Source organism: Macaca thibetana, chromosome 10, assembly GCF_024542745.1.
Source record: "Macaca thibetana thibetana isolate TM-01 chromosome 10, ASM2454274v1, whole genome shotgun sequence".
NCBI lineage: Eukaryota > Metazoa > Chordata > Mammalia > Primates > Cercopithecidae > Macaca > Macaca thibetana.
The window spans coordinates 13,227,939-13,254,655 of record NC_065587.1 but is presented as its reverse complement, the minus strand read 5'-3'; the positions used below and the strand labels follow the sequence as shown (position 1 = coordinate 13,254,655).

Below are 26,717 nucleotides of genomic sequence, written 5' to 3'. Positions count from 1 at the left end.
CGTCTCACACCTGTAATCCCAGCACTTTGGGAGGCAGGCAAATCATGAGGTCAGGAGTTCAAGACCAGCCTGGCCAACATGGTGAAACCCCATCTCTACTAAAAATACAAAAACTTACCTGGGCGTAGTGGCGGGCACCTATAATCCCAGCTACTCGGGAGGCTGAGGCAGGAGAGTTGCTTGAACCCAGGAGGCGGAGGTTGCAGTGAGCCGAGATCACACCACTACACTCCAGCCCAGGCAACAGTGCAAGACTCTGTCTCAAAAAAAAAAAAAAACCGCACAAAAAAACAAAACAGGGCACTGTGCTAAGGCTATGGGGACACAGAGATGGGGACGAGAAGCCAGAAAAGTTTGAGGGAGTTTCCATGGGCTGGCCCCAAGCACCAACCTTGGCAGAAGAGAGGAGCCTGGCTGGGACTTCCACCTGCAGTTGTGTGGCCTGGGGCACAGGTCACCAACCCCTCCAAGCCTCCTCTTTCCCTCTAGACCCCCTGCCTCACCCAATGTAAGCTCTCCCCTCTCTGTCCCCAAGGACGAGTACTTGGCTGACCTGTACCACTTTGTTACCAAGGAGGACTCCTATGCCAACTATTTCATTCATGTGAGTCCAAGACCGGGCCCCATCCATCCAGAGCTCGGGGCTGAATGCCACAGCCAGGGTCCAGTGGGGCTCTGTGCGATGGTGGAGGGGGTGTCTGCTCTCAAGGACCCTAGAGAAGGCTCAGCTTCCCTCACTTCCACTCAGGGTGTCCCTTCGCCCCCACAGCTCCTGGAGATTCAAGCCGATTACCATCGCAGGTCACTGAGCTCTCTGGACACGGCCCTGGCTGAGCTGAGGGAGAACCATGGCCAAGCAGGTGGGGACGTAGGCCCGGTGATACCACACCCCTGACCCCGCCCTGCTTACTGAGAAGCTTCCACTTCATCCTGAAAGGCAGCAGAAAGCTGTGGCTGGGGTCCGAGAGCTGGGTTTAATCTGTGACGGAGAGGCTGCTCTGGCTGCCATGTGGAGGGTGGAGTGAAGGGGGCAGGACTAGAGCCAGGCCTGTGAGGCGGAAGGAGGCAACAGTAGCCTAGACTAGGACAGAGGCAGTGGAGGCGGGCCGATTCGAGAGATGTGATGGATGATTTCAGATGTGGGCCTGGACAGTCGGTGGCAGGTGGTACCACCTTGAGGACATCAGGGGGGTGCCCCTGCCTGACTGCTTGGGTGGAAAGGCCCTGGGCCGCTGATCTGTTTCATCCCTGCAGACCACTCCCCGTCGATGGCAGCCACCCACTTCTCCAGGGTGTATGGGGTGTCGCTGGCAACCCACCTGCATGAGCTGGGCCGGGAGATTGCCCTGCCCATTGAGGCCTGCGTCATGATGCTGCTTTCTGAGGGCATGAAGGAAGAGGTGGGGCCCCCTGGGGCAGGTGGGGAAGGAGCACTGGGGCCCTCATTCTGTCCCAAACCCCCCACATGCTGCCCTGTCGTGGTGCCTGAAATTCCCTCATTCGAGCCCAGTTCCCTGGGAGAAGACATGGTCACCTCCTGCGGCATCCACACTACCTCCCGCGTGTCGATGCTCGCGTGGGCCAGGCGCTGTGCTAGAAGCCTTTGCATTCCTCGCTCCATTTCACAAGAGGGAGACAGAGGTACAGAGGTAACCATGCCCAGAGTCATATGAGAAGGTGACTTCTCAAACCAGGGGCTCCACTGCCACACACTGGCTGGATCTGCTGTGAATACATTGCCCCCCTGTCCTGCAGACAGACCCTGGAGGTGGCAGATACCCCAAATTAGTTTTGAGCTACTCAGCAATCCTGCTGGGGCCTCCTTTCTCCCTTACACTTCTTTTTTTTTTTTTTGAGTTACGGGGTCTTGCTCTGTTACCCAGGCTGGAGTGCAGTGGCGCGATCTCGGCTCACTGCAGCCTCCACCTCCTGGGTTCAAGTGATTCTCCTGCCTCAACTTCACAAGTAGCTGGGACTGCAGGCGTGCGCCAACACGCCCAGCTAATTTTTGTATTTTTTAATCGAGATGAGAGTATGTTGGCCAGGCTGGTCTTGAACTCCTAACCTCAGGTGATCCACCTGCCTCGGCCTCCCAGAGTGCTGGGGTTACAGGCATAAGCCACTGTGCCCGGCCCTTTTTTTTTTTTTTTTTTTTTTGAGACAGGATCTCGCTGTCACCCAGGCTGTAGTGCAGTGGTATGCTCCTGGCTCACTGCAGCCTCTACCTCCCAGGTTCAAGCAATTCTTGTGTCTCAGTCTCCCAAGTAGCTGGGATTACAGATGCCCACCACCATGCCCAGCTAATTTTTTTTTATTTTAGTAGAGATGGGGTTTTACCATGTTGTCCAGGCTGGTCTCGAACCCCTGGCCTCAAGTGATCCACCTGCATGGGCCTCCCAAAGTGCTACAATTACGGGCATGAGCCACCGCGCCTGGCCCCTCCCTTCCACTTCTGACTGGGCTCCCATTTCCCCATGATTTTTCCCACCTCCTCCCAGACTTCCCAGCCCTGCCCTTTGCTCAGAATTCTAGACCTTGAAGGTTGAGGCCTGTGGACACCATGGTGCCCACACTGCCGGCCACACTAGTGGGGACACAGGCCTAGCGAGGGCCAGTGACACACCCCAGGCTACAAGGCCCCTGGGTATCCTGCCCTGCCCACCCCTCTATGACCCTTGCCTGCCCCCTCTTGAACCCAGGGTCTCTTCCGTCTGGCTGCTGGGGCCTCAGTGCTGAAGCGTCTCAAGCAGACGATGGCCTCGGACCCCCACAGCCTGGAGGAGTTCTGCTCCGACCCACACGCCGTGGCAGGTGCCTGATCCGGGGAGCCCTGGGCAGGAGGTTGGGGGGAAGGGGTGCAGTAGCGTGAAATGATCCCAAGATAAGCCTGGCTTCAAGACATGATATTCTGTTGAGGAGACTGAGGACGCTCAGGGGTTCTTAATGTGGGATCCATCATGAGCCCCCCAAAATGTTTGTACATTTTTCTGGGGAAATGATGGCTAGCCTTCATTTTCTCAAAAGGGCCTGCAGCCCAAAGAAACTGTCAGATCTAGACACATTAGTGTGAACAAGGGCCGGAGGTTCCTTCTACAGGGAAAGTGGGAGAGCGGGGTGGGGGCTGCCTCTGACCCTCCCCCACACTCCTGCTTCAGGTGCCCTCAAGTCCTATCTGCGGGAGCTGCCAGAGCCCCTGATGACCTTCGACCTCTATGACGACTGGATGAGGGCAGCCAGGTGAGGATGTTGGAGGAGGGAGGGGATGGGGAAGAGGAGGATGCAAAGGGGTAGCCCTGCGCTGGCTGACAGGTCTCTCCACTCCCTCCGCAGCCTGAAGGAGCCAGGGGCCCGGCTGCAGGCCCTCCAAGAAGTGTGCAGCCGCCTGCCCCCCGAGAACCTCAGCAACCTCAGGTGAGCCCAAGCCCGCCCCCCCAGCCTGCCGCAGAGCCAGAGCCCAGCTGGGGTCAGGGACCCTGGGCTTGAGCCTGGCCTTGTCACTATATTTTAAGAAATATTTCTGCAAATGCAGCTTTGATGGATTAGTCATTTACATATATATATACATACTGTGTTTTTTTTTTTTTTGAGACAGGGTCTCATGCTATCGCCCAAGCTGGAGTGTAGTGGTGCAATCTCAGCTCACTACAACCTCCACCTGCTGGGTTCAAGCAATTCTCCTGCCTCAGCCTCCTGAGTAGCTGGGACTACAGGCACCTGCCACCACACCCGGCTAAGTTTTGTATTTTTAGTAGAGATGGGGTTTCACCACGTTGGTCAGGCTGGTCTCGAACTCCTGATCTCAGGTGATCCACTCACCTTAGTCTCCCAAAGTGCTGGGATTACAGGCGTGAGGCACTGCACCCGGCCGAATTAGTCACATACATATTTTTATGTAAAGCATTGAAGTGAATGAGACCTTGAACTTTTGAAGCCATACTGCCTGACTTCGCATGCCACTTCGGGGCAGGCCACTCGGCGTCATCATCTGAAAAATGCAGACTGTAATAGTCCCTACCCTGTAGGGTGGCTTCGAGGACTCAACTTGGCTCAGTGCCGGCCGCAGGGTTGGCGCTCAGCGGATAAGCTGCTTTAACTGTGACAGTGTTAAGACCATTCTGGGCGGTGTCTTTCACACTCTTTGGAAACCCTGAGCTGGAGAATTCTCAGGGCTGGGTGCGTTCTGCCCCTGGCCTAAGCCTACCTCTGCCCTTAGGTACCTGATGAAGTTCCTGGCACGACTGGCCGAGGAGCAGGAGGTGAACAAGATGACACCCAGCAACATCGCCATAGTCCTGGGACCCAACTTGCTGTGGCCACCTGAGAAAGAAGGGTGAGGGGCCGTGGGCTGGGGGAGGTGGGAGGAGGAAGGCAGATCCCACCCCAGCCATCTGTTGTCTTATTTTTCCCCTGGGCCTCGGTGTCCCCATTTTTGGAGTGGGTTGAGCAGCTCCTGTTTTTGCGGCTGCCGTGAGGAACAGGCCGAAGGGGCCGTGCAGGCCACAGGGCTTTGGAGAGAGGCATTCTGGCCAGTGGTGGTGATGAGATGTTTAGTGGCATGGGAAGCTGGGAGCCCAGAGATTGGGTTCGGGTTCTTTGTTTTGTTTTGTTTTGTTTTGTTTTTCTTTTTTTTTTGAGACAGAGTTTCACTCTTGTTGCCCAGGCTGGAGTGCAGTGGCACAATCTCTGCTCACTGCAACCTCTGCCTCCCCAGTTCAAGCGATTCTCCTGCCTCAGTCTCCCAAGTAGCTGGGACTACAGGTGCGCACCACCACTCCTGGCTAATTTTTTGTATTTTTAGTAGAGACGGGATTTCACCGTGTTAGCCAGGGTGGTCTCGATCTCCTGACCTCGTGATCCACCAGCCTTGGCCTCCCAAAGTGCTGGGATTACAGGTGTGAGCCACCGTGTCCGGCTCAATCAGGTTCTATTAATAGCTCCACCCCTGGCCGGGCGCAGTGGCTCAAGCCTGTAATCCCAGCACTTTGGGAGGCCGAGACGGGTGGATCACGAGGTCAGGAGATCGAGACCATCCTGGCGAACACTGTGAAACCCCGTCTCTACTAAAAATACAAAAAAATTAGCACACTGTGAAACCCCGTCTCTACTAAAAATACAAAAAAATTAGCACACTGTGAAACCCCGTCTCCACTAAAAATACAAAAAAATTAGCTGGGCGTGGTGGCGGGCGCCTGTTGTCCCAGCTACTCAGGAGGCTGAGGCAGGAGAATGGCATGAACCCAGGGTGCGGAGCTTGCAATGAGCGAAGATTGTGCCACTGCACTCCAGCCTGGGCAACAGAGCGAAACTCCGTCTCAAAAAAAAAAATAAAAATGAAGAAACAGGCCGGGCACGGCGGCTCATGCCTGTAATCCCAGCACTTTGGGAGGCCGAGGTAGGTGGATCACCTGAGGTTGGGAGTTCGAGACCAGCCTGACCAACATGGTGAAACTCCGTCTCTACTAAAAATACAAAAATTACCTAAGCGTGGTGGTACACGCCTGTAATCCCAGCTACTCAGGAGGCTGAGGCAGGAGAATTGCTTGAACCCAGGAGGTAGAGGTTGCAGTGAGCCCAGATTACACTGTAATTGGGAGATTACAGATTACACTGCACTCTAACCTGGGCGACAGAGCAGGACTCCGTCTCAAAAAAAAAGAAGAAGAAATAATAAAAAGTGTAAAGTGCAGTGCTATGTGAGGAGTCATCATTATTTACCTGGCCATAGATGGCAAGATTTCCTCCCACGTGCTGATTGCATTTGTTTGGTAGAGGCTGTCTAGATGACAACCATGAGGGAAAGAGTCCTTGATTAATTAGTGGTGTCTGTCAGGGTGAGGAAAGGGGGACATTTGGCACGTGAGTGACACATTTACCATCAACTGGTGGTTTGTGGGCTTTTTGAGAACAAGGACTCAATATGATGGATCGTCGTGTCTCCACTGCCCAGCACAGGACCAGACAGAGAGTTGGGGTCACAAACCCTTTGCTAAGCAGATGCATCTCTTTGTCCCAGGGACCAGGCCCAGCTGGATGCGGCATCCGTGTCTTCCATCCAGGTGGTGGGTGTCGTCGAGGCGCTGATCCAGAGTGCAGACACCCTCTTCCCTGGAGGTGAAGCTCCTGCCTGCATGGATCCCCTGCTGGGTGCCCTCCTTCTGCCCTGCTCCCTCCCCTGCAGCCCCACAAACTCACCATGAGTCCAGGAGGAAGTCTGAGCCTCAGTTTCTCATTTCTACAATGGGGATGGTCTGCCTGCTTTGTGGGGTTGTGATGAGACCCACACAGGAGTGGGGAAGCTGAGCATGGTCCACATGGGTTCAGGGGAAGGGGGAATGGTCCCAGCCAGTGGAGTGAGGAGTCTGGCACAGTCTCTGAGAGCCGTCTCCACTCCTTCTGTCTCCAGACATCAACTTCAACGTGTCAGGCCTCTTCTCAGCTGTTACCCTCCAGGACACGGTCAGTGACAGGCTGGCCTCTGAGGAACTTCCACCCACTGCTGTGCCCACCCCAACCACCACCCCGGCTCCGGCTCCAGCTCCAGTTCCAGCCCCAGCCTTGGCCTCAGCAGCTACCAAGGAAAGGTGAGGACTGAGGGGCATGAATGGCTCCTGTGGTGCTCCCACAGACAGTCTGCCTGAGGCACCATGTCTCAGAGCTGGAAGCTGAATTTTTAGAAATGTAATTATTAGTGTTTTCATCCCAAAGACCAGATCTCCTAGTTTGGAGAGGGTGGGGCGGAGACTCAGAGCCAGTATTTGTCTCAGCCACTGATGTGTGCCCTGTTCATCATGTGGCAATTTCCTGAGCACCTACTGTGTACCAGGCTTTGTGTCCAATTCTAGGGAACTCGAGAGATGATCGTTTTGGAATCTGAAAATACCTTCGAGAGTTGTTTTGTTTTGTTTTGTTTAAGACAGAGTCTCGGCCGGGCACGGTGGCTCAAGCCTGTAATCCCAGCACTTTGGGAGGCCAAGACGGGCGGATCACGAGGTCAGGAGATCGAGACCATCCTGGCTAACACGGTGAAACCCCGTCTCTACTAAAAAATACAAAAAACTAGCCGGGCGAGGTGGCGGGCGCCTGTAGTCCCAGCTACTCGGGAGGCTGAGGCAGGAGAATGGCGTAAACCCAGGAGGCGGAGCTTCCAGTGAGCTGAGATCCGGCCACTGCACTCCAGCCTGGGCGGCAGAGCAAGACTCCGTCTCAAAAAAAAAAAAAAAAAAAGACAGAGTCTCACTCTGTCGCCCAGGCCGGAGTGCAGTGGCACAATCTTGGCTCACTGCAACCTGTGCCTCCCAGGTTCAAGTGATTCTCATGCCTCAGCCTCCCAAGTAACTGGGATTACTTGGGAGACAGGTGCCACCACACCTGTCTAATTTTTGTATGTTAAGTAGAGACGGGGTTTCACCATGTTGGCCAGGCTGGTCTTGAACTCCTGGCCTCAAATGATCCACCCACCTTGGTCCCTGAAAGTGTTGGGATTACAGGTGTGAGCCACTGCACCCGGCCTCTTTTTTTGTTGTTGTTTGTTTATTTTTTTGAGACGGAGTTCGCTCTATTGCCTAGGCTGGAGTGCAGTGGCGAGATCTTGGCTCACGTGCAGCTTCCACCTCCTGGGTTCAAGCAGTTCTCCTGCCTCAGCCTCCTGAATAGCTGGGACTTCAGGCATGCACCACCACAGCTGGCTAATTTTTGTATTTGCAGTAGAGACAGGGTTACCCCATGTTGGCGAGGCTGGTTTTGAACTCCTGGCCTCAAGCAATCCGCCTGCCTCAGCCCCTCAAAGTGCTGGGATTACAGGCATGAGCCACCATGCTTGGCTGCAGTCTTCTCTTTGATCGTTTAAATCTGGAAGGGCTTTATGGTACCGTGGTGCCTCCATACCAAGCAGCTGCTGTTCAGGGTACCACAGAGCACTGCAGCTCACACCTTGAATTTCCTGACGAGCAAGACAAATGCTCACATTCCAGGGCACAGGGAGAGAGAGACAGCATCAAGCACAGCCACCGGTGTGTTCTCTCTATAGTGTCAGGTGGAGAGGCGCTGCCAAGGGAGGGGGAGCAGGATAAGAGAGAGCACAGGGGGCTACTTTAGCCGTGGGGCCAGGAAAGGCCTCCCTGAGGAAGAGACGACCAAGCAGAGACCCGAAGGCAGTGAGGAATGAGCCTGGGACCCCCTCTGCTTCTCACCTGCTCTCTGGCTTCCAGTGGCCAAAGCATCTCATAAAGATGGCGTGGAAGCAGACTGGGCAACATAGCAAGACTGTGTCTCTACAAAAAATAAATGAGGTCGTTGTGATGGTACACACCTGTGGTCCCAGCTACCCAGGAGGCTATGTTGGGAGAATTTCTTGAGCCTAGGAGGTCGAGGCTACAGTGAGCAATGATGATGCCATTGCACTCAGCCTGGGCGACAGAGTGAGATCCTGTCTCACAAAGAAATGACCGGGTGTGGTGGCTCACGCCTGTAATCCCAGCACTTTTGGAGGCCAAGGCAGGTGGATCACTTGAGGTCAGGAATTTGAGACCAGCCTGGCCAACATGGTGAAATCCCATCTCTACTAAAAATGCAAAAATTAGCCGGGCATGATAGCGCACACCTGTAATCCCAGCTACTCGGGAGGTTGAGGCAGGAGAATGACTTGAACCAGGGAGGCGGAGGTTGTGGTGAGCCAAGATCGTGCCATTGCACTCCAGCCTGGGCAACAAGAATGAAACTCTGTCTCAAAAAAAAAAAGAAAGAAGGAAAGAAAAAGAAATGGCCAGGTGTGGTGGCTCACACCTGTAATCCCAGCACTTTGGGAGGCTGAGGCAGGTGGATCACTTGAAGTCAGGAGTTTGAGACCAGCCTGGCCAACATGGTGAAACCCCATCTCTACTAAAAATGCAAAAAATTAGCAGGGCATGGTGGCACGCACCTGTTATCTCAGCTACTCGGGAGGCTGAGACAGGAGAATCCCATGAACCCAGGAGGTGGAGGTTGCAGTTAGCCAAGATTGTGCCATTACACTCCAGCCTGAGCGACAGAGCGAGACTTCTTCTCAACAACAACAAAACAAGGCTAGGTGGTGCACACCTGTAATCCCAGCACTTTGGGAGGCAAAGGTGGATAGAAGTTCACTTGAGGCCAGGAGTTCAAGACCAACATGACAAAACCCCATCTCTACTACAAAAAAAAAAAAAAAAAAAAGCCAGGCATGGTGGTGTGTGCCTATAATCCCAGCTACTTCAGAGGCTGAGGCAGGAGAATTGCTTGAACTTTGGAGGTGGAGGCTGCAGTGAGCTGAGATCGCGCCATTGCACTCCAGCCTGGGCGACAGAGCAAGACTCTGTCTCAAGGAAAAAAAAGCACAGGGAGGCCTTGAGCTGGGGCAGAGGTCAGGCCCTATGTCCCACTTCCCATCCTGTCCCCATCCTGGCCCTACCTGCCAGGCAGGTGGGGCTCCCTCCTGGTTCCTGGAGGAACATGGACTCTGTCACAGGGTCACAAAGCAGCCAGGGCCTCAGTGGATGGTGGGGACAGGGTGATAGTGCTGGGAGGATCCAGACTCCACCTGGCAGTTGGAGACTTGCCAGGATTCCATGAGACTTCTGGGAGGTGACCAAGTCTGCCACATCCTCTCCTTCCCTCTGCAGGACAGAGTCTGAGGTACCCCCCAGACCAGCCTCCCCCAAGGTCACCAGGAGCCCCCCGGAGACAGCTGCCCCGGTGGAGGATATGGCTCGGAGGAGTGAGTTGGTTGTGGGAGGGGAGGAGGGGACAGAGGGTGGACAGGGAGAGGGGACAGGCAGTCCCAGGTCCTCCTATCTTTTTAGGCAGCCAGGGGAGGCCAGGAACCAAGGTGATAAAAAGCCCAGGTTTTGCCACCTGGCACTCTGGGTTTAGATTTGAGTTCTTTGACCTTGGGCAGGTGAGTTCACCTGTCTGAGCCTCACCTTCCTCCTCTGTGTAATGGGACAGTGTCTGCACTTACCTTATGGGGCTCCACGGAGCCTTCAGTGGTGCTACTGGAAGAGTGCCTGGCCCTGGCATACAGCAAATGCCCACTAAAGGGGAGCCGGCGTGAGTGCTAGGGTACTGGAGTCCCGTCCCTCCAGAGGCCCAAAAGTCACAGATTACAGTGGAAGGAGAGAGTCGTTAAAGGGCAGTGAAGGGGCGAGGCACAGTAGCTCACACATGTAAACCCAGCACTTTGGGAGGCTAAGGCGGGTGGATCACTTGAGGCCAGGAGTTCAAGACCAGCCTGGCCAACATGGTGAAACCTCATCTCTACTAAAAATACAAAAATTAGCTGGGCATGGTGGCGGGTGCCTATAATCCCAGATACTTAGGAGGCTGAGGCAGGAGAATCACTTGAACCGGGGAGGTGGAAGTTGCAGTGAGCAAAGATCACGCCACTGCACTCACAAGAGTGAGACTCTGTCTCAAAAAAAAAAAGGGCAGTGGCAGTGAAGGAGAGGAGGTGGCAGGGATGGGAAGAAACCAGGGGCCTCCTGAGCCCTTCTGGTACGCTCACCTGTCAATTTGACCCAGAGCCGGCCAGGTGAGAGAGTGACTGACACCTTCGGGTGGCCCTGCCCAGCCCCAGAGGTAGTGGAGGCAGTGGACAGCCAGGAGCAGGCGGAACAGCTCTGGGAGCCTTGTGACCAGGGCTGGCAGGTAGTCTACAGTAAAATAAAAATGAACAAGATAGGCCGGGGACGGTGGCTTACGCCTGCCATCCCAGCACTTTGAGAGGCCGAGGCAGGAGACTCGCTTGAGCCCTGGAGTGCAAGACCAGCCTGGGCAATACAGTGAGACCCTGTCTCAAAATTTAAGAATTTTAAAAATTAGAAATAAATGGACAAGATAATTTCAGAGGACAAAAACTCCTGCAAAGAAAATAAAATTGGAAAATGTGACGGAGCAGCTCGGGTGGGGCACGGGGTGGGGCTCTAACTAGGGTGCTCAGGGAGGGCTTCCAAGGGGGCGAAGGGCACAAGGAGAGGCCTAGATGATGAGCCAGCCGCGGAAACGGTGTTCCCGGCAGAGGGAATGGCAGATGCAAAGGTTGTGAGGGGGCACGGAGCTTGGTGGATTCACCACAGCCACGTGGACGCTCAACATCTCTCACCCTTTCCTTCCTCAACAGCCAAGCGCCCAGCACCAGCCCGGCCCACCATGCCGCCCCCCCAGGTCTCCGGCTCCCGTTCCTCCCCTCCAGCCCCACCCCTGCCCCCTGGCTCTGGAAGCCCTGGGACCCCCCGAGCCCTGCCCCGACGTCTGGTTGGCAGCAGCCTCCGAGCCCCCACAGTGCCACCCCCATTACCCCCCACACCCCCTCAGCCTGCCCGGCGCCAAAGCCGGCGTTCACCAGCCTCCCCCAGCCCGGCCTCCCCAGGTCCAGCCTCCCCCAGCCCGGCCTCCCCAGGTCCAGCCTCCCCCAGCCCAGTCTCTCTGAGTACCCCTGCACAGGTGGACCTGGGGGCTGCCACAGCAGAGGGAGGAGCCCCTGAGGCTGTCGGTGGGGTCCCCACTACCCCAGCTATCCCCCCTCAGCCCCGCCCCAGGAGCCTTGCCTCAGAGACTAACTGAGTGGCTGGTTTCTTCCTAAGCAGCCCCCAGCATCCCCTCCCTCCACACCTGGCCCTCCCAGGACAGCTCTCACCCCCCACAAAGGGGCGTGGGCCTCCAGCCTTTGCCCACAAGTGCCTCAGTGCCCACTGGGTCGGCCCCCATGGCCAGGAGGGCTCAGGACAGTCCCCCACTTCCTGAGCTTTTCCTCATCCACCCTGGGCTTGGGGAGCCCCTGCTGGACTCTCCACTCTCCGGCAGGTCCTCGGGGAGCCACCGGAAGGAAGGAGAAGCTTCCCTGCTCCTAGGGGACCGATTCTTCTCTTGCCAACATATTTTTTGTAAGGCTGGTAAATAAATTATTTTGGACAAAACTGGAGCAGCTGCCCAAATGATAGTTTTATTTTCTGTTCTTGAAATAAGCCAATTTTATAAAGGCGAAAAAAATACATATTCTTTGCCTTTCTTCCTGTCTGAAATGAGATCACAGCAGACATGCAGACATTTTTAGAGCTTTCTCTGCACTACATGCTGTGCTTTTCTGTGGATGATTTCCACTTAATCTTCTCCTAGCGCAGTAAATACCATTACCTCTTACCAGTGAGGACACTGAGGCTCAGACAGAAGTGACCTGCCAAGGTCACACGGCAGTCAGGCAGGGGCCTGGGATTAGAGCCTAGGTCTGACTTCAAAGCCTGGCTTGTCCCTCACATTCTGGACAATTCACTTTAACTTCTTGGTATCCCTTTTCCTCATTTGTGAAACTTTGTAACAATTCCCTCCATGGAGGCATTGCTCTCCAGTGAAAACCAGAGCACCGCCCTTGGCCTAACACTCCCACTGTTTCCTGGACCCCTCACTCCTTCCAGGAGGAGGCTGGGAAGGCTCCCCAAGGAGCAGGGATGGATCTGTCCTCAAACCTTCCCTGAATCTGCTCTGTACCAGGCCCTGAGCTAGCTCCCAGACTTAACTCTGTACCCAAAGAGTTCCCGAACAGACAGGCAGAAGTGACCATTAGAATCAAGTGTCTGGCCAGGCACGGTGGCTCATGCCTGTAATCCCAACACTTTGGGAGCCCCAGGCAGGAGGATCGCTTGAGCCCAGGAGTTCTAGACCAGCCTGGGCAACATAGTGAGACCCTGTCTCTACAAAACAAATTTTTAAAATTAACTGGGCAGGCCGGGCGCGGTGGCTCAAGCCTGTAATCCCAGTACTTTGGGAGGCCGAGACGGGCGGATCACGAGGTCAGGAGATCGAGACCATCCTGGCTAACACGGTGAAACCCCGTCTCTACTAAAAAAAATACAAAAAACTAGCCGGGCGCGGTGGCGGGCGCCTGTAGTCCCAGCTACTCGGGAGGCTGAGGCAGGAGAATGGCGTGAACCCAGGAGGCGGAGCTTGCAGTGAGCAGAGATCCGGCCACTGCACTCCAGCCTGGGCGACAGAGCAAGACTCTGTCTCAAAAAAAAAAAAAAAAAAAAAAAAAATTGGCATAGTGGCGTGTGCCTGTAGTCTCAGCAACTAGGAAGGCTGAGGCACGAGGATCGCTTGAGCCAGGAGTTCGAGGCTTCAGTGAGCAGTGATCATGCCACTGCACTCCAGCCTGGGTGACAGTGTAAGACCCTGTCTCAAAAACAAAATCAAGTGTCATTGCACTGGGAGCCCATATTAGCCAAGTTAGGGGTGGCCATATAACCTAGACTCAGGTGTATGGGGTGGGTGGTTAAGGAAGCCTTCCTGGAGGAGGTGATTTTTAAGGGAAGTCTTTCAGGAGCTGACCTGAAGGTGAATTTTATGTATTTATTTATTTTATTATTTATTTTTTATCTTTTTTGAGACAGAGTCTGACTCTGTCGCCCAGGCTGGAGTGCAGTGTGCGATCTCAGCTCACTGCAAGCTCCGCCTCCCGGCTTCAAGCGATTCTCCTGCCTCAGTCTCCCGGGTAGCTGGCATTACAGGCGCCCACCACCATGCCCGGCTAATTTTTTTTTTTTTTTTTTTTTTTTGTATTTTTAGTAGAGACGGGGTTTCACCATAGCCAGGATGGCCCTGATCTCCTGACCTCGTGGTCCACCCATCTCAGCCTCCCAAAGTGCTGGGATTACACGCGTGAGCCACCGAGCCCAGCCCTGAAGGTGAAATTTTTAAAGGAAAAAGGAACATTCAGGCCAAGGAGACTACCTATGTAAAGGTCAGGAGCAAAAGGCTTAGGGCACTTGGGGAGTAGGAGGTAGTTGAGCTTCAAAGGTTGGGTTACAAGGCACGATTTTTCCCAAGTCTTTGGAGCTCCAGTTGTTCCTGGGGGTCACAGCCTTCTCTGAAATTGGCAGACAACTTCAAAACTGTGACACTGCAGCTCATAATTCATTCATCCCCACACTGCAGACCAGTGGCTCCTCAAAGGTCCCAAGACCTGTAGTTGCCTCCAGATCACAAGGCCCCCTCCCTAAGATAGGGACCCAGCCAACCTGGGTCACCCCATCACTATCCTGGGCAATTGGCTACGGCCACTCTGCCTCCTGCCTTCCCAGGGCGTAGTCCGGTGACAGCCCGCCTGCCTCTAGCCCAGTGCTTCCCTACCCTAGCCTCACAGCAGAATCCCTGTAATTCAACCAACCAACCAAAAAATGCCCAGTCCTCACCCAAAACAGTTACACGAGAATCTGTCCTGCTACACATCGGTGATTTTAAAAGCATTTGTCAAAAGACATTGAACTGTACATTTAAGATCTATGCGTGGCCGGGCGCGGTGGCTCAAGCCTGTAATCCCAGCACTTTGGGAGGCCGAGACGGGCGGATCACGAGGTCAGGAGATCGAGACCATCCTGGCTAACACGGTGAAACCCCGTCTCTACTAAAAAAAATACAAAAAACTAGCCGGGCGAGGTGGCGGGCGCCTGTAGTCCCAGCTACTCGGGAGGCTGAGGCAGGAGAATGGCGTAAACCCGGGAGGCGGAGCTTGCAGTGAGCTGAGATCCGGCCACTGCACTCCAGCCTGGGCGACAGAGCGAGACTCCGTCTCAAAAAAAAAAAAAAAAAAAAAAAAAAAAGATCTATGCATTTTACTATATGTAAATGATATCTGAAAATAAGTTTCCAGGGGACTCTAACGCAGTGTGAAGAACTACTGGTCTAGACCGAGGACTCCAGCACCCAAGAAGACACCATGTGCCCCCTACCCCATCATACCCACACGTTTCTTGGGACTTCGCTCAGTACTGTAGCGTCCACGATTCAGAGGGCAATGAGATTTGACCCAAAGGCAGTTCATTTAGCATCTGCTTTTCTCCTAGCAACCAGCTCGCCTAAGCTTCTGATTGGCTGGAGGCGCGGGGCCTTCTCTTCGCGTTTTCTGTTTGTAGATTCTTATTGGTTAAGAAGAGCGTCAGTCTCCCATCCCGTAAGAGTGTAGTCCGCGTTGAAACTCGGCGGCGACTGGCCCAGCAGAACCAGGGACGGGGAGAGGGATCAGGCTAGCTCTTCATTGGTCCCTTCCCCTCGTTGTTGGCCACGATTCCGCCCCTTTCTCCAAGTTCCGTTCGCTCGCGGCCTAGGCTCTCTCCCAGACTCTCGCCCCCATTGGCCGCAGGCCACGCCTTTGCCCCGCCCCCGGTCCTTCCAGCGCGCCAATTGGCGGCAGCGGGGAACGTGCCAGGACGAGCGCGCTGTGCCCGCGGAGAGAGCGCGGCGCGGGAGGCCGGCGGCCAGCCGGTTGCATGGCGCGCTGCGAGAGGCTGCGCGGAGCGGCCCTGCGCGACGTGCTGGGCCGGGCGCAGGGGGTCCTGTTCGACTGTGACGGGGTGCTGTGGAACGGCGAGTGCGCCGTGCCGGGCGCCCCGGAGCTGCTGGAGCGGCTGGCGCGGGCCGGCAAGGCGGCTCTGTTTGTGAGCAACAACAGCCGGCACGCGCGGCCCGAGCTGGCCCTCCGCTTCGCGCGCCTCGGCTTCGGGGGGCTGCGCGCCGAGCAGCTCTTCAGCTCCGCGCTGTGCGCCGCGCGCCTGCTGCGCCAGCGCCTGCCCGGGCCTCCGGGCGCGCCGGGCGCCGTGTTCGTGCTGGGCGGCGAGGGGATGCGCGCCGAGCTGCGCGCCGCGGGGCTGCGCCTGGCTGGGGACCCGGGTGACGACCCGAGCGCGGGGGACGGCGCGGCCCCGCGCGTGCGCGCCGTGCTCGTGGGCTACGACGAGCACTTCTCCTTCGCCAGGCTGAGCGAGGCGTGCGCGCACCTGCGCGACCCCGAGTGCCTGCTCGTGGCCACCGACCGTGACCCATGGCACCCGCTGAGCGACGGCAGCCGGACCCCTGGTGAGCGCAGGAATGGCGGGGAAACTGAGATGGAGGCGATTTGCGCATTCGCCTCCACGCCTGAGGGTGAGGGGCGGGGAAGAGGCGTCTCCAGGTGGCAGGTGGGGAACAGGAGGGTGCGAGGGAGGCCCAGGGTGCTTTGGTGGGTGTAGGGGGATGATACCTGTAGCCGCCATCCTGTGAGGGGCAGAGTGTGGTCCCTGTTGGACAGATGAGGAAACTGAGGCCCATTGTAACTCAGGGAGTTGGGCGGAATTCTGCCCCACCCACCATCGCTCTGGGGTTGGAGAGGAAGCCTGGGAGGGTTGTCCCTCGTTGTGAGGGTTGAAACTCCATTCCCAGAGGTAGGGTGTAGGCAGGTGTGTGGAGAGCAAAGGCGGTGGAGTTTGACCTCAGTTCCAGGTCCATCTCCAGCTCCACAGCTGTGTAATCATGTTCAGTTACATAACCTGCAAGCATCTCTGCCTGGGTGAAAAATGGCAGCGCTCACCGTGCCCGGTGATGGTGATCAGGGTGGGTGCCTGGCACGTAGTAGGTGTTCAGATGATGTAAGTTGTAGCCAGAGTCCACCATGTTACAGAGAACTTAATGAAACAGCTTGGCGTGTGTTCTTCTTTGGTTTCCAAATTGCTCTGGAGATGGGAGTTATTGTCCCATTTCTCAAAGAGACTGAGGCAGCCGGATGCAGTGGCAACGGCCTGTAGTCCCAGCTACCTAAGAGGCTGAGGCGGGGGAGGATTGCTTGAGCCTAGGAGGTCAAGGCTGTAGTGTGCTATCATTGCATCTGTGAAAAGCGACTGTACTTCAGCATGGGCAACATAGTGAGACCTTGTCTGTAAAAGAAGAGGAAAGAAACTGAGGCTAAGAGAAGGGAAGTGAGCTGCCCAAGAACGTATATAGTGAGCCCCTCCACCTCCTGTGTCCCCACACACCTACCTCCATCCTGCCTCTGGTAATTGGTGTTTCAGCCCTCACACATAGGGACCGTCCTCCCAGACTTCCCCTCCAACCCCACCCCAATGATGGGTGGGGCAGAAATCTGCCAGCAATTCACTGGCAGAGTGATAGAGCGCCGGAACCTGAATTTGGGCTTTGTGACACAGACCTCCAGTCCAGGGCACTCTTAACTGCTGTCATCTTGCTAGTTCAGCCTTCCAGGGGAGACAGAAGCAAAAGGAGGCCCCTCCATTGTGGAGGGATTGAGTTAGACAAGATCAGGTGGCAGCAGAGGCTAATTGGCAGTGGTCAGTGTGTGTGGACAGGTTAATAGCCCAGTCAGTAGACTGGGGCCGTGGACAGATCTCTGTCACTCCCTCTCTGCTGGCCACTGACCCGGACAGTCATTGATATTAAATCCTGGGGGTACAGGATGGTATTGAGTGAAGAGAAGTAAACACAGGATTATGGTGGGGTGGTGAGCAGGGCCTAGTGCCAGGGGCATCTGGGAAGACTCCCTGGAGGAGGCATGATGCGGAGCAGAGTGATAATACACCAGGAGATGTAAACCCAGTGTTATGGCATGGCAGAGAGGGATTCCGTAGTCCTTGGCCTCTCCTGGCTGTGCTGCACACCTACTTGGTATGTGGGCCCACCTCAGCCTCAGTTTCCCCATAAATCTGTGTTGAGGGCTCTCTGGTCGGGGCTCTCAGCTGCAGCAGCTCCTGCCTGCCTTAGGCCATGCTATGAAAAGTTTTTCCCAGGAGGCCTCAAGGCTCAGGTTAAGGCTGTGGGTTAAGAGGTTCTCCAGGGCACAGGAAGGCTGGTTGTCAAGGAGCTAGGGAGAAACCAGGCCCTGCCCATGCCTGCCTTGTAGGCCTCTGTGGAATCCAGACCCCTGTGGTCTCAGTAGCCACCCAGCTGTGCCCACCCATCCTGCTGTCACTCCCACAGCCTAGAGGGGGAGGCAGAGGCTTAACAAACACGGCTCTGCAGTCATGTTTGTGCACAACTTAACGATGCAGCTTTCAAACGGTGTGGTGTGGTGTGGTGTGACGTGACAGTATTAAAAGCCCTCATGATGCTTATGTCTGAAATAATGCAAATATCTGACCCCCAATTCCTCCTCCCCCGCCCCAGGGACCTCCGAAATTGTGTGTTTATCTTGTCACCACATGGCAGCCACTTGAGCTGACAAATAGAAAGGCCTGCTGTCTTAGGAATACGTCATCAGCATAACATGCAGAGCCGTGGATTAGAGTGGAGGGGAGTGGAATGATGGTGGCCTGAGAGACGTCGGCCTGAGAGAGGCCCAGATGCCCCTGCTAGGAGGCTGGCTCCCTGGGGTCAGGATCTTTGTAATGTTGACTGCTCTGTACCCTGTGTCTAGCATGTAGTTGGGCCTTAGTGAGTATTAGCTGAATGAAGGAAGTGAGACACAGGGCCCAAAGGTGATCAACTCCATCCTGGTGGGGAAGGACAGAGTTGGGGCCATTCTTGAGCTCAGAAGAACATTTTGGGATGACTCAGTGAAAGCCCTTTCCGTCCCAGAAGGAATTGCTCACCAGCGGAGCACATGGCTTTTATTCTCTCTTTTTTGTTTTTTTGTTTTTTGTTTTTTGTGTTTGTTTTTTTGAGACATAGTTTCACTCTGTCGCCCAGGCTGGAGTGCAGTGGCGCCATCTCGGCTTACTGCAACCTCTGCCTCCCAGGTTCAAGCGATTCTCCTACCTCAGCCTCCCCAGTGGCTGGGATTACAGGCGCACACCACCACGCCTGGCTAATTTTTATTCTCTACCAAGTTCTTAAAACAGGCAAGTCACAAGATGTCAGATGAGGGGAGAACTCCCAGGGGTGTTGCCCTGGGCCAGCGTGAAAGCATGAGTTCTGGCCCACCTCGGCCTTGATCTTATGACCCTGGGAAGTTCCTCTTCCTCATCTGGGGGCAGCAGGGCTGAGGACTCTTGCTCTCCCCACCTGTTTTCCCCTTTGTTCCCCTTCCTCATCTTTGCCTTTGGCTTAACTGAGTGGAGTGTTGTCGGCTATGGGAAGGGAGATAGGAGGCCCAGAGCATTTGGGGTCAGACCAGTGGCGCACTGAGAAATGTGGAATAGCAGGGAAAGCCATGATTATACCGTGTGCTGGCTTCTGTGGTGTAAATACTCCCAATACAACCGATCTTGAGCTACCAACGTTAAGTCAGTCCCTGAAGGTAGGGTTGGGAAGAGATGTGCAGTAGCACACACCTTCTTACAGATTTCCACCATCACAGGTATGGTGGAACTTCAAGAGCAAAACGAGCAGAGGCTAGTGTGGTTCAATAACTAAGAAGTGATGAGTTTTGAGAACTTATTTATTTATTTATTTATTTATTTTTGAGACGGAGTCTCGCTCTGTCGCCCAGGCTGGAGTGCAGTGGCCGGATCTCAGCTCACTGCAAGCTCCGCCTCCCGGGTTTACGCCATTCTCCTGCCTCAGCCTCCCGAGTAGCTGAGACTATAGGCGCTCGCCACCACGCCCGGCTAGTTTTTTGTATTTTTTAGTAGAGACGGGGTTTCACCGGGTTAGCCAGGATGGTCTCGATCTCCTGACCTCATGATCCGCCCGTCTCGGCCTCCCAAAGTGCTGGGATTACAGGCTTGAGCCACCGCGCCCGGCCAAGTTTTGAGAACTTATTAACGTTTGTTTTAAACATTATCATTTAGGCCGGGTGCAGTGGCTCACGCCTGTAATCCCAGCACTTTGGGAGGCCAAGGGGGGCTGATCATTTGAGGTCAGGAGTTCGAGACCATCCTGGCCAACATGGTGAAACCCTGTCTCCACTAAATATACAAAAATTAGCCCGGTGTGGTGACACGCGCCTGTAATCCCAACTACTCGGGAGGCTAAGGCAAGAGAATGGCTTGAACCCAGGAGGTATAGGTTGCTGTGAGCTGAGATCGCTCCTTTGCACTCCAGCCTGGGCAACAGAGCGAGACTCCATCTCTAAATAAATAAATAAATATAAAAAGCATTATCATTTAGTTGTAAATTTGTAAGCTGAGTTTTTTTTAGACAGGGTCTCGCTCTGTTACCCAGGCTGAAGTGCAGTGACATGATCACAGCTCACTTTAACCTCAAACTCTTGGGCTCAGGCTCTCTTCCTGCCTCAGCCTCCTGCGTAGCTGGGACTACAGGTCAATACCCCTGCACCCCACTATAATCCTGTGTCTACTTCTCTTCACTCAGTACCATCCTGTACCCCCAGGATTTAATATCAATGACTGTCCGGGTCAGTGGCCAGCAGAGAGGGAGTGACAGAGATCTGTCCACGGCCCCAGTCTACTGATTGGGCTATTAATCTGTCCACACACACTGACCACTGCCAGTTAGCTTCTGCTGCCACCTGATCTTGTCTGACTCGAACCCTCCACAGTGGAGGGGCCTCCTTTTGCTCCCGCCTCCCCTGCAGGGCCAAATTCGCAAGATGACAGCAATGAAGAGTGCCCTGGACTGGAGGTCAGTGTTACAAAGGCCAATAATTTTTTTTATTCTTTGTAGAGACGGGGTTTCATGGTGCAGGCTGGGCCTTTTATTTGTTTGTTTATTTATTTATTTATTTTTTTTTTCATTTTTTTTTTTTTTTTAGACGGAGTCTCGCTCTGTCGCCCAGGCTGGAGTGCAGTGGCCGGATCTCAGCTCACTGCAAGCTCCGCCTCCCGGGTTCACGCCATTCTCCTGCCTCTGCCTCCCGAGTAGCTGGGACTACAGGCGCCCGCCACCTCGCCCGGCTAGTTTTTTGTATTTTTTAGTAGAGACGGAGTTTCACCGGGTTAGCCAGGATGGTCTCGATCTCCTGACCTCATGATCCGCCCGTCTCGGCCTCCCAAAGTGCTGGGATTACAGGCTTGAGCCACCGCGCCCGGCCCTGTTTGTTTATTTTAAATGCAGCTGTGCCTGGAATAAGTTGACTTTTTTTTTTTTTTTTTTTTTTTTTTTTTTTTGAGTCGGCGCCTTGCTCTGTCGCCCGGACTGGAATGCTGCAGTGGTGCAATCTCAGCTCACTGCAGCCTCCTCCGCCTCCTGGGCTTAAGTGATTCTCCTGCCCCAGCCTCCCGAATAGTTGGGATTACAGGCATGTGCCACCGCACCTGGCTGATTTTTGTGTTTTTAGTAGAGGCTGGGTTTTACCATGTTGGCCAGGCTGGTCTTAAACTCCTGACCTCAGATGATCCACCCCCCTCAGACTCCCAAAGTCCTGGGATTACAGGCGTGAGCCACGGCGCCCAGCCAACTTTTCTTTTTTCTTTTTTTTTTTTTATTTTTTAAATATATATGTATATTTATTTAAGTAGGAGTGGGATCTCCCTATGTTACCCAGACTAGTCTTGAACTCCTGGGCTCAAGCAGTCCTCCCACCTGTGCTTCCCAAAGTGCTGGGATTACAGGCATGGGCCCCTGTACCCAGCCATAAGTTGACTTTTTTTTTTTTTGAGACGGAGTCTCGCTCTGTCGCCCAGGCTGGAGTGCAGTGGCCGGATCTCAGGTCACTGCAAGCTCCGCCTCCCGGGTTCACGCCATTCTCCTGCTCAGCCTCCCGAGTAGCTGGGACTACAGGCGCCCGCCACCTCGCCCGGCTAAGTTTTTGTATTTTTTAGTAGAGACGGGGTTTCACTGGGTTAGCCAGGATGGTCTCGATCTCCTGACCTCGTGATCCGCCCGTCTCGGCCTCCCAAAGTGCTGGGATTACAGGCTTGAGCCACCGCGCCCGGCCAAGTTGACTTTTAATAGTACCTTCCTTTGGCTGGGCGCAGTGGCTCACGCCTGTAATCCCAGCACTTTGGGAGGCCGAGGCGGGCGGATCACGAGGTCAGGAGATCGAGACCACGGTGAAACCCTGTCTCTACTAAAAATACAAAAAATTAGCTGGGCGTGGTGGTGGGTGCCTGTAGTCCCAGCTACTCAGGAAGCTGAGGCAGGAGAATGGCGTCAGCCCGGGAGGCAGAGCTTGCAGTGAGCCAAGATCGTGCCACTGCACTCCAGTCTGGGCGACAGAGCGAGACTCTGTCTCAAAAAAAAAAATAGTACCTTCCTTTAACGCCCAGCTCATAAAATTCCTGCAAGGGAAACAATTTGTACTCCCAGGTCAGAGCTGGGTTGGACCCACGCAAATGCAAATCCTTTTGCCGCCACTTACGAAGCTGTACAACCCTGGGCAAGTTACTTAATGTCCCTGAGCCTTGGCATTCTCATCTGTAAAATGGGCTTCCATAAACACCCAGCACAGGCCAGGCGGTTTAGAATGTGCTTAGTAAATGGTGATTATCATCATTGGTTCAGGGCCATTAGCATGAAGGCAGAATGTTCAGGCACAAAGACATGTCTGTGGGACAGGCACAGTGGACTTTTTGTGTGAGGCAGGATGGTACTGGGCTGGGAGACAGGACTGTCCTTTAGTTCTATACAGTCCTCCTATTGTTGGACACTTGGGCGTGTTCCACAGTTTGACTTATCAGTTACTGTAGCCCCAGACATCTTCCAGCCTGCAGCTTTTTGTCTCCAGTTGGAATTCTCTTCTTGTGATCACTTTCCCGGGGGAGGCGGACTGGGTCAGAGGTGCGAACATTTCTGTGCCCCGCTGTGTTCCGAAGGGACTGTGCCAGTTTCTGACGCCAGCCGCGTGACTTCTTGCAGCAGTAACCACAACTGCTATTTGTTAAGTGCTGCTCCATTTACAAATCACTTGCCCCTGTGATGCCCAGCGCCCCTTTGGAGGTAGGCCTTGCTTGGATTCCGCTTTTGCAGGAGTCCGGAGAAACTCGGGGTGGTCGAGTGGTTTGCCCAAAGGCCCACAGCTGCCAGGGTGAAATCGCAAACCTCAGGCAGGACTGACCGAGCCAGGCCCTGTTTACCTGCAGTAGCTCCACCCGTCCTCACAATACCCACATGAGATAAGTGCCGTAGACATCCCCGTATTAGATATGGGAAAATCAAAGCACAGAGAGGATAGCTAGCCTGTCAAGAACGGTGGAGATGGAGTCCAGATGCCGGCATCTGGTTGCCCTCTCTACCCTTAGCCACTAAATAAGACTCGGAAGTGGGCTTTCTGGCTCGTGTCAGCAGCTGATTTGACCCCAGCACAGTCTGCCTCCCTGGACTTCCAGTTTCAGGGCCTGACGCTGTCCCTGCCGCCCGCCTGCTGACTGCGTCTCCATCTCCCTACAGGCACCGGGAGCCTGGCCGCTGCGGTGGAGACAGCCTCGGGACGCCAGGCCCTGGTGGTGGGCAAGCCCAGCCCCTACATGTTCGAGTGCATCACAGAGAACTTCAGCATCGACCCCGCACGCACACTTATGGTGGGTGACCGCCTGGAGACCGACATCCTGTTCGGCCACCGCTGCGGCATGACCACCGTGCTCACACTCACGGGAGTCTCCCGCCTAGAAGAGGCCCAAGCCTACCTGGCGGCTGGCCAGCACGACCTCGTGCCCCATTACTATGTGGAGAGCGTCGCAGACTTGACAGAGGGCTTGGAGGACTGAGCCCACTGCACCTGCAGCCACAGGCCCGCCCCTCCCCACGCCCTGATCCTGTAGGTCACGAGCCGTGTTACACACCACCGGCTCCTTGGCCCAGTTCTGCACCGGGGTGGGGCTGGGACCTGGGGAAGGTTTGAGGGACCCTTGCAACCCCCTCCCAGCAGTGGCTGGGCACTCTTTGCTGCCCCAGAAGTTGGTCTCCTACAGATTCATCTTGGCCTGACCCAGCCAGGTGGACTTACTTCCTGCCCTGTCACCTCCCCTCCTTGAAATCTGGGCCCTGGTGCCCGCTGAAGATTTCCTCTAGCCCTGAGCACTTAGTCTTCTCCCCCTTCCCTGGGTCTTCTAGAGCTCTCTCTGCCCCTCAGGTCCTGGCCTTTGGGTCCTTGTCAACCAGAGGTCTAGGGAACCACAACCCTTACTGTCCTGAGTGCCGGCAAAGGCTAAGTGATAGTGACCTCATCGATGTTGGGTCCTGTGGGGTACCAGTTTAGGTTCCTAAGTAACAGTGACCCTTTTCGTCCTGGAGCCCGAGTGGACCAATCGGAAGCCTAAGTGACGATGACCCTCACATGTCCTAGGTCCCTGGGTGGACCCATCAGGACCCCAAGTGATAGTGACCCAGTGGTCTTTTAGATCCTCAGTAGAACAATCCAGAAGCCTAAGAGACAGTGGCCCCTTGATAATCTGGGTCTCACGGGACCAGCCAGGGGTCCAGGTTTCAGTCCGTAAATAACAGTGGTCCATGTCCTGAAGACACCCCTCCTCTACAAAGACTGTGATGCTCTGGGGCTTCTGTGGCCAAGCCCCACCCTTTCCTGGTCATGGTACCCGTACAGTGTTAATGGCCACAGCTCAAAGGGGGCTTTCATGTCTCCCTGTGCAGTCAGTGTTTGCAGTACCACCTCTCTCCCGTGCCCACTCTCAGCTATTTAATTTATGTGTGCCAGTGACGGTGGGTGGGGACTGGGCCTTCCCCGCCACCTCCACCCCTGTTGTGACCTGTCCTTCCGTACTTAATAAAGTGCGCGTGGGAGTGTTCACCTGTGCTCGAGTCCATGTTTGGGGAGGGAGGAGGACCCCCTGCTGGAGCCTGCTCTCCCTGGAGCTGGCCTGCCACATTGTTACCTGCATGAAATGACCCATTCCCGTCCCTGAGTGTCTTCTGCGTGTGGCGATACTTTGAGTCAAGAGCACTTTATATGTCGTTGAGTCTTGGTGTACCGACTGACTGCAGTGCTTTGGAAAACCCAGCATGTCTGAATTACTCATTCCTTTACAGCAGGAAATGGGGGATCAGAAATGCGATGTTAACTTACCAAGGGTGAACAGCTGGACGCTGTGCTCGCCTTATGCAGGATTTGAACATGCATTGGCTGTAGGAAGCTGTAGCCCCCTCTCTGGAGACACTGAGAAGGGAGACAGGAGGGCGGAGCATGAGGTCTCAACCTCAGGGAGCTCAGGGGATATGCTCTTTGAGACATCCCCACACCTGGGATGCTGCCAGTGACAGTCTGCCCTGCTGGTCCCGAGCTCCTCCAGGCAGAGGCTGTGTGTCTCCCTCGTTGCGGCATCCCTGGGGCCTAATGCAGAGTAGGTGCCCAGCCATGAGCTAGCGGGGGTCCCGGGGCAGCCTGGAAAGGCCCAGAGAAGCTGAGAGCTGCGTGGGGAGGTGCGGTGGGTGCTGCACAAGCTCAGCTTTGGTCTCATTTGTGAAGTGACGGTGGGACTTCAGGGTCTGGGAAATCCTCTCCAGTATGATTCTTGAGAAGAGGGTGTGTTTGACAGAGCCCAGATGCTTCATGAAGTAGGAGCAAATGTAGTGCAGTCATGGAGACTTGTGTTTGTTTCAGAAACTCAGTTCAGCCAGGCACAGTGGCTCACACCTGTAATCCCAGTGCTTTGGGAGGCTAAGGCGGGTGAATCACAAGATTAGGAGTTCAAGACCAGCCTGGCCGAGATGGTGAAACCCTGTCTCTACTAAAAATAGAAAAATTAGTTGGCCATGCTGGCAGGCGCTTGTAATCCTAGGTACTCGGGAGGCTGAGGCAGAGAATCGCTTGATCCCGGGAGGTGGAGGTGGCAGTGAGCCTAGATCGCGCCACTGCACTCCAGCCTGGGCGACAGAGCGAGATTCCATCTCAAAAACCAAAACAAACAGGCCAGGCACAGTGGCTCAGGCCTGTAATCCCAACACTTTGGGAGCCCAAGGCAGGCGGATCATGAGTTCAGGAGTTCAAGACCAGCCTGGCCAACATGGTGAAATTCCATCTATACTAAAAACAAAACTTAGTTGGGTATGGTGGCGGGAGCCTGTAATCCCAGCTACTCAGGAGGCTGAGGCAGGAGAACTGCTTGAACCTGGGAGGCAGAAGTTGCAGTAAGCCGAGATTGTGCCACTGCATTCCAGCCTGGGTGACAGAGTAAGACAACATCTCAGAAAAAAAAAAAAAAATTCAAAAATTAGCCAGGCATGGTGGTGGTGGCTTGTGCCTATAGTCCCAGCTACTCGGGAGGCAGGAAAATCACTTGAAGTTGCAGTGAACTGAGATCACGCAGCTGTACTCCAGGCTGGGCAGCAAAGCAAGACTCCGTCTCAAAAAAAAAGCAAACAACAACAGCAACAAAAAACTCAGTTCAACGTGGCTAAGGCATAGGGGGTTTTGGTCTGCTCCCTGAGGTGGTCTAGCACCCTCCAGGTGTATCCTCAGTTCTGTCTCGCCATCTCCCCAGCCAACATCCTAGGACAGATTCTCATGGCCTGGCTTGGGTCATAGCCCATCTGGATGGGACACAGCTATTGGGCCATGTGACCCTCCCCGCCTTCCCCTTCACCCTCCACCAGTAAGGAAATGGTTGTCTCTACACAGTCTTGCCTCAGCCTCCCAAAGTGCTGGGATTACAGGCGTGAGCCACACCCCGCCTAAGCACTGAATTTGTTTTGTGTTTTGTTTTTGCATAGGTTCTCGCTCCGTCACCCAGGCTAGAGTGCAGTGGCGCGATCTTGGCTCACTGCAACCTCCGCCTCCCAGGTTCAAGGATTTTCCTGCCTCAGCCTCCCGAGTAACTGGGATGACAGGCACCTGCCACCACACCCGGCTAATGCCACCAGGTCTGGCTAATTTTGAGTAGAGGTGGGGTTTCACCATGTTGGTTAGGCTGGTCTCAAATTCCTGACCTCAAGTGTTTGCCCACCTCGGCCTCCCAAAATGCTGGGATTATAAGCATGAGCCATCTTGCCCGGCCTCTAAACACTGAGTCTTGAGTTTAACGCTTGAGTGTAAACCAATCTCAGTAATTTGATTCCTCAGGGTCAGCGATTGGCTACTCTTCTGACCAATGAAACAGGAAGAGAGGTCTGGAATGTTTGCCTTGCCTCACCTTTTTGTTTTGTTTTGTTTTTTGAGA

The 26,717-nt window shown here is 54.7% G+C and overlaps 2 protein-coding genes across 4 annotated transcripts in view; both read left to right on the top strand.

The window, feature by feature from the left end:
* Positions 1-24,350, top strand: part of SH3BP1 (SH3 domain binding protein 1) — a 186,868-nt gene extending 162,518 nt beyond the window's left edge. The window contains exons 8-18 of one of the 3 annotated variants that reach the window (XM_050806200.1): positions 536-604; positions 770-860; positions 1,255-1,400; positions 2,700-2,811; positions 3,156-3,237; positions 3,331-3,411; positions 4,214-4,330; positions 6,014-6,111; positions 6,404-6,581; positions 9,636-9,730; positions 22,996-24,350. In XM_050806200.1, the coding sequence (XP_050662157.1) occupies positions 536-604; positions 770-860; positions 1,255-1,400; positions 2,700-2,811; positions 3,156-3,237; positions 3,331-3,411; positions 4,214-4,330; positions 6,014-6,111; positions 6,404-6,581; positions 9,636-9,730; positions 22,996-23,312 (1,386 nt within the window). In that variant the 3' untranslated portion in view covers positions 23,313-24,350. Of the gene's footprint in view, positions 1-535; positions 605-769; positions 861-1,254; positions 1,401-2,699; positions 2,812-3,155; positions 3,238-3,330; positions 3,412-4,213; positions 4,331-6,013; positions 6,112-6,403; positions 6,582-9,635; positions 9,731-11,131; positions 11,933-15,237; positions 15,856-22,995 lie in introns of those variants that run through there. The other 2 variants (XM_050806198.1, XM_050806199.1) reach the window with 2 other exon arrangements.
* Positions 1-26,717, top strand: part of NOL12 (nucleolar protein 12) — a 92,588-nt gene that overhangs the window by 36,885 nt on the left and 28,986 nt on the right. The gene's annotated exons all lie outside the window — the stretch shown is intronic.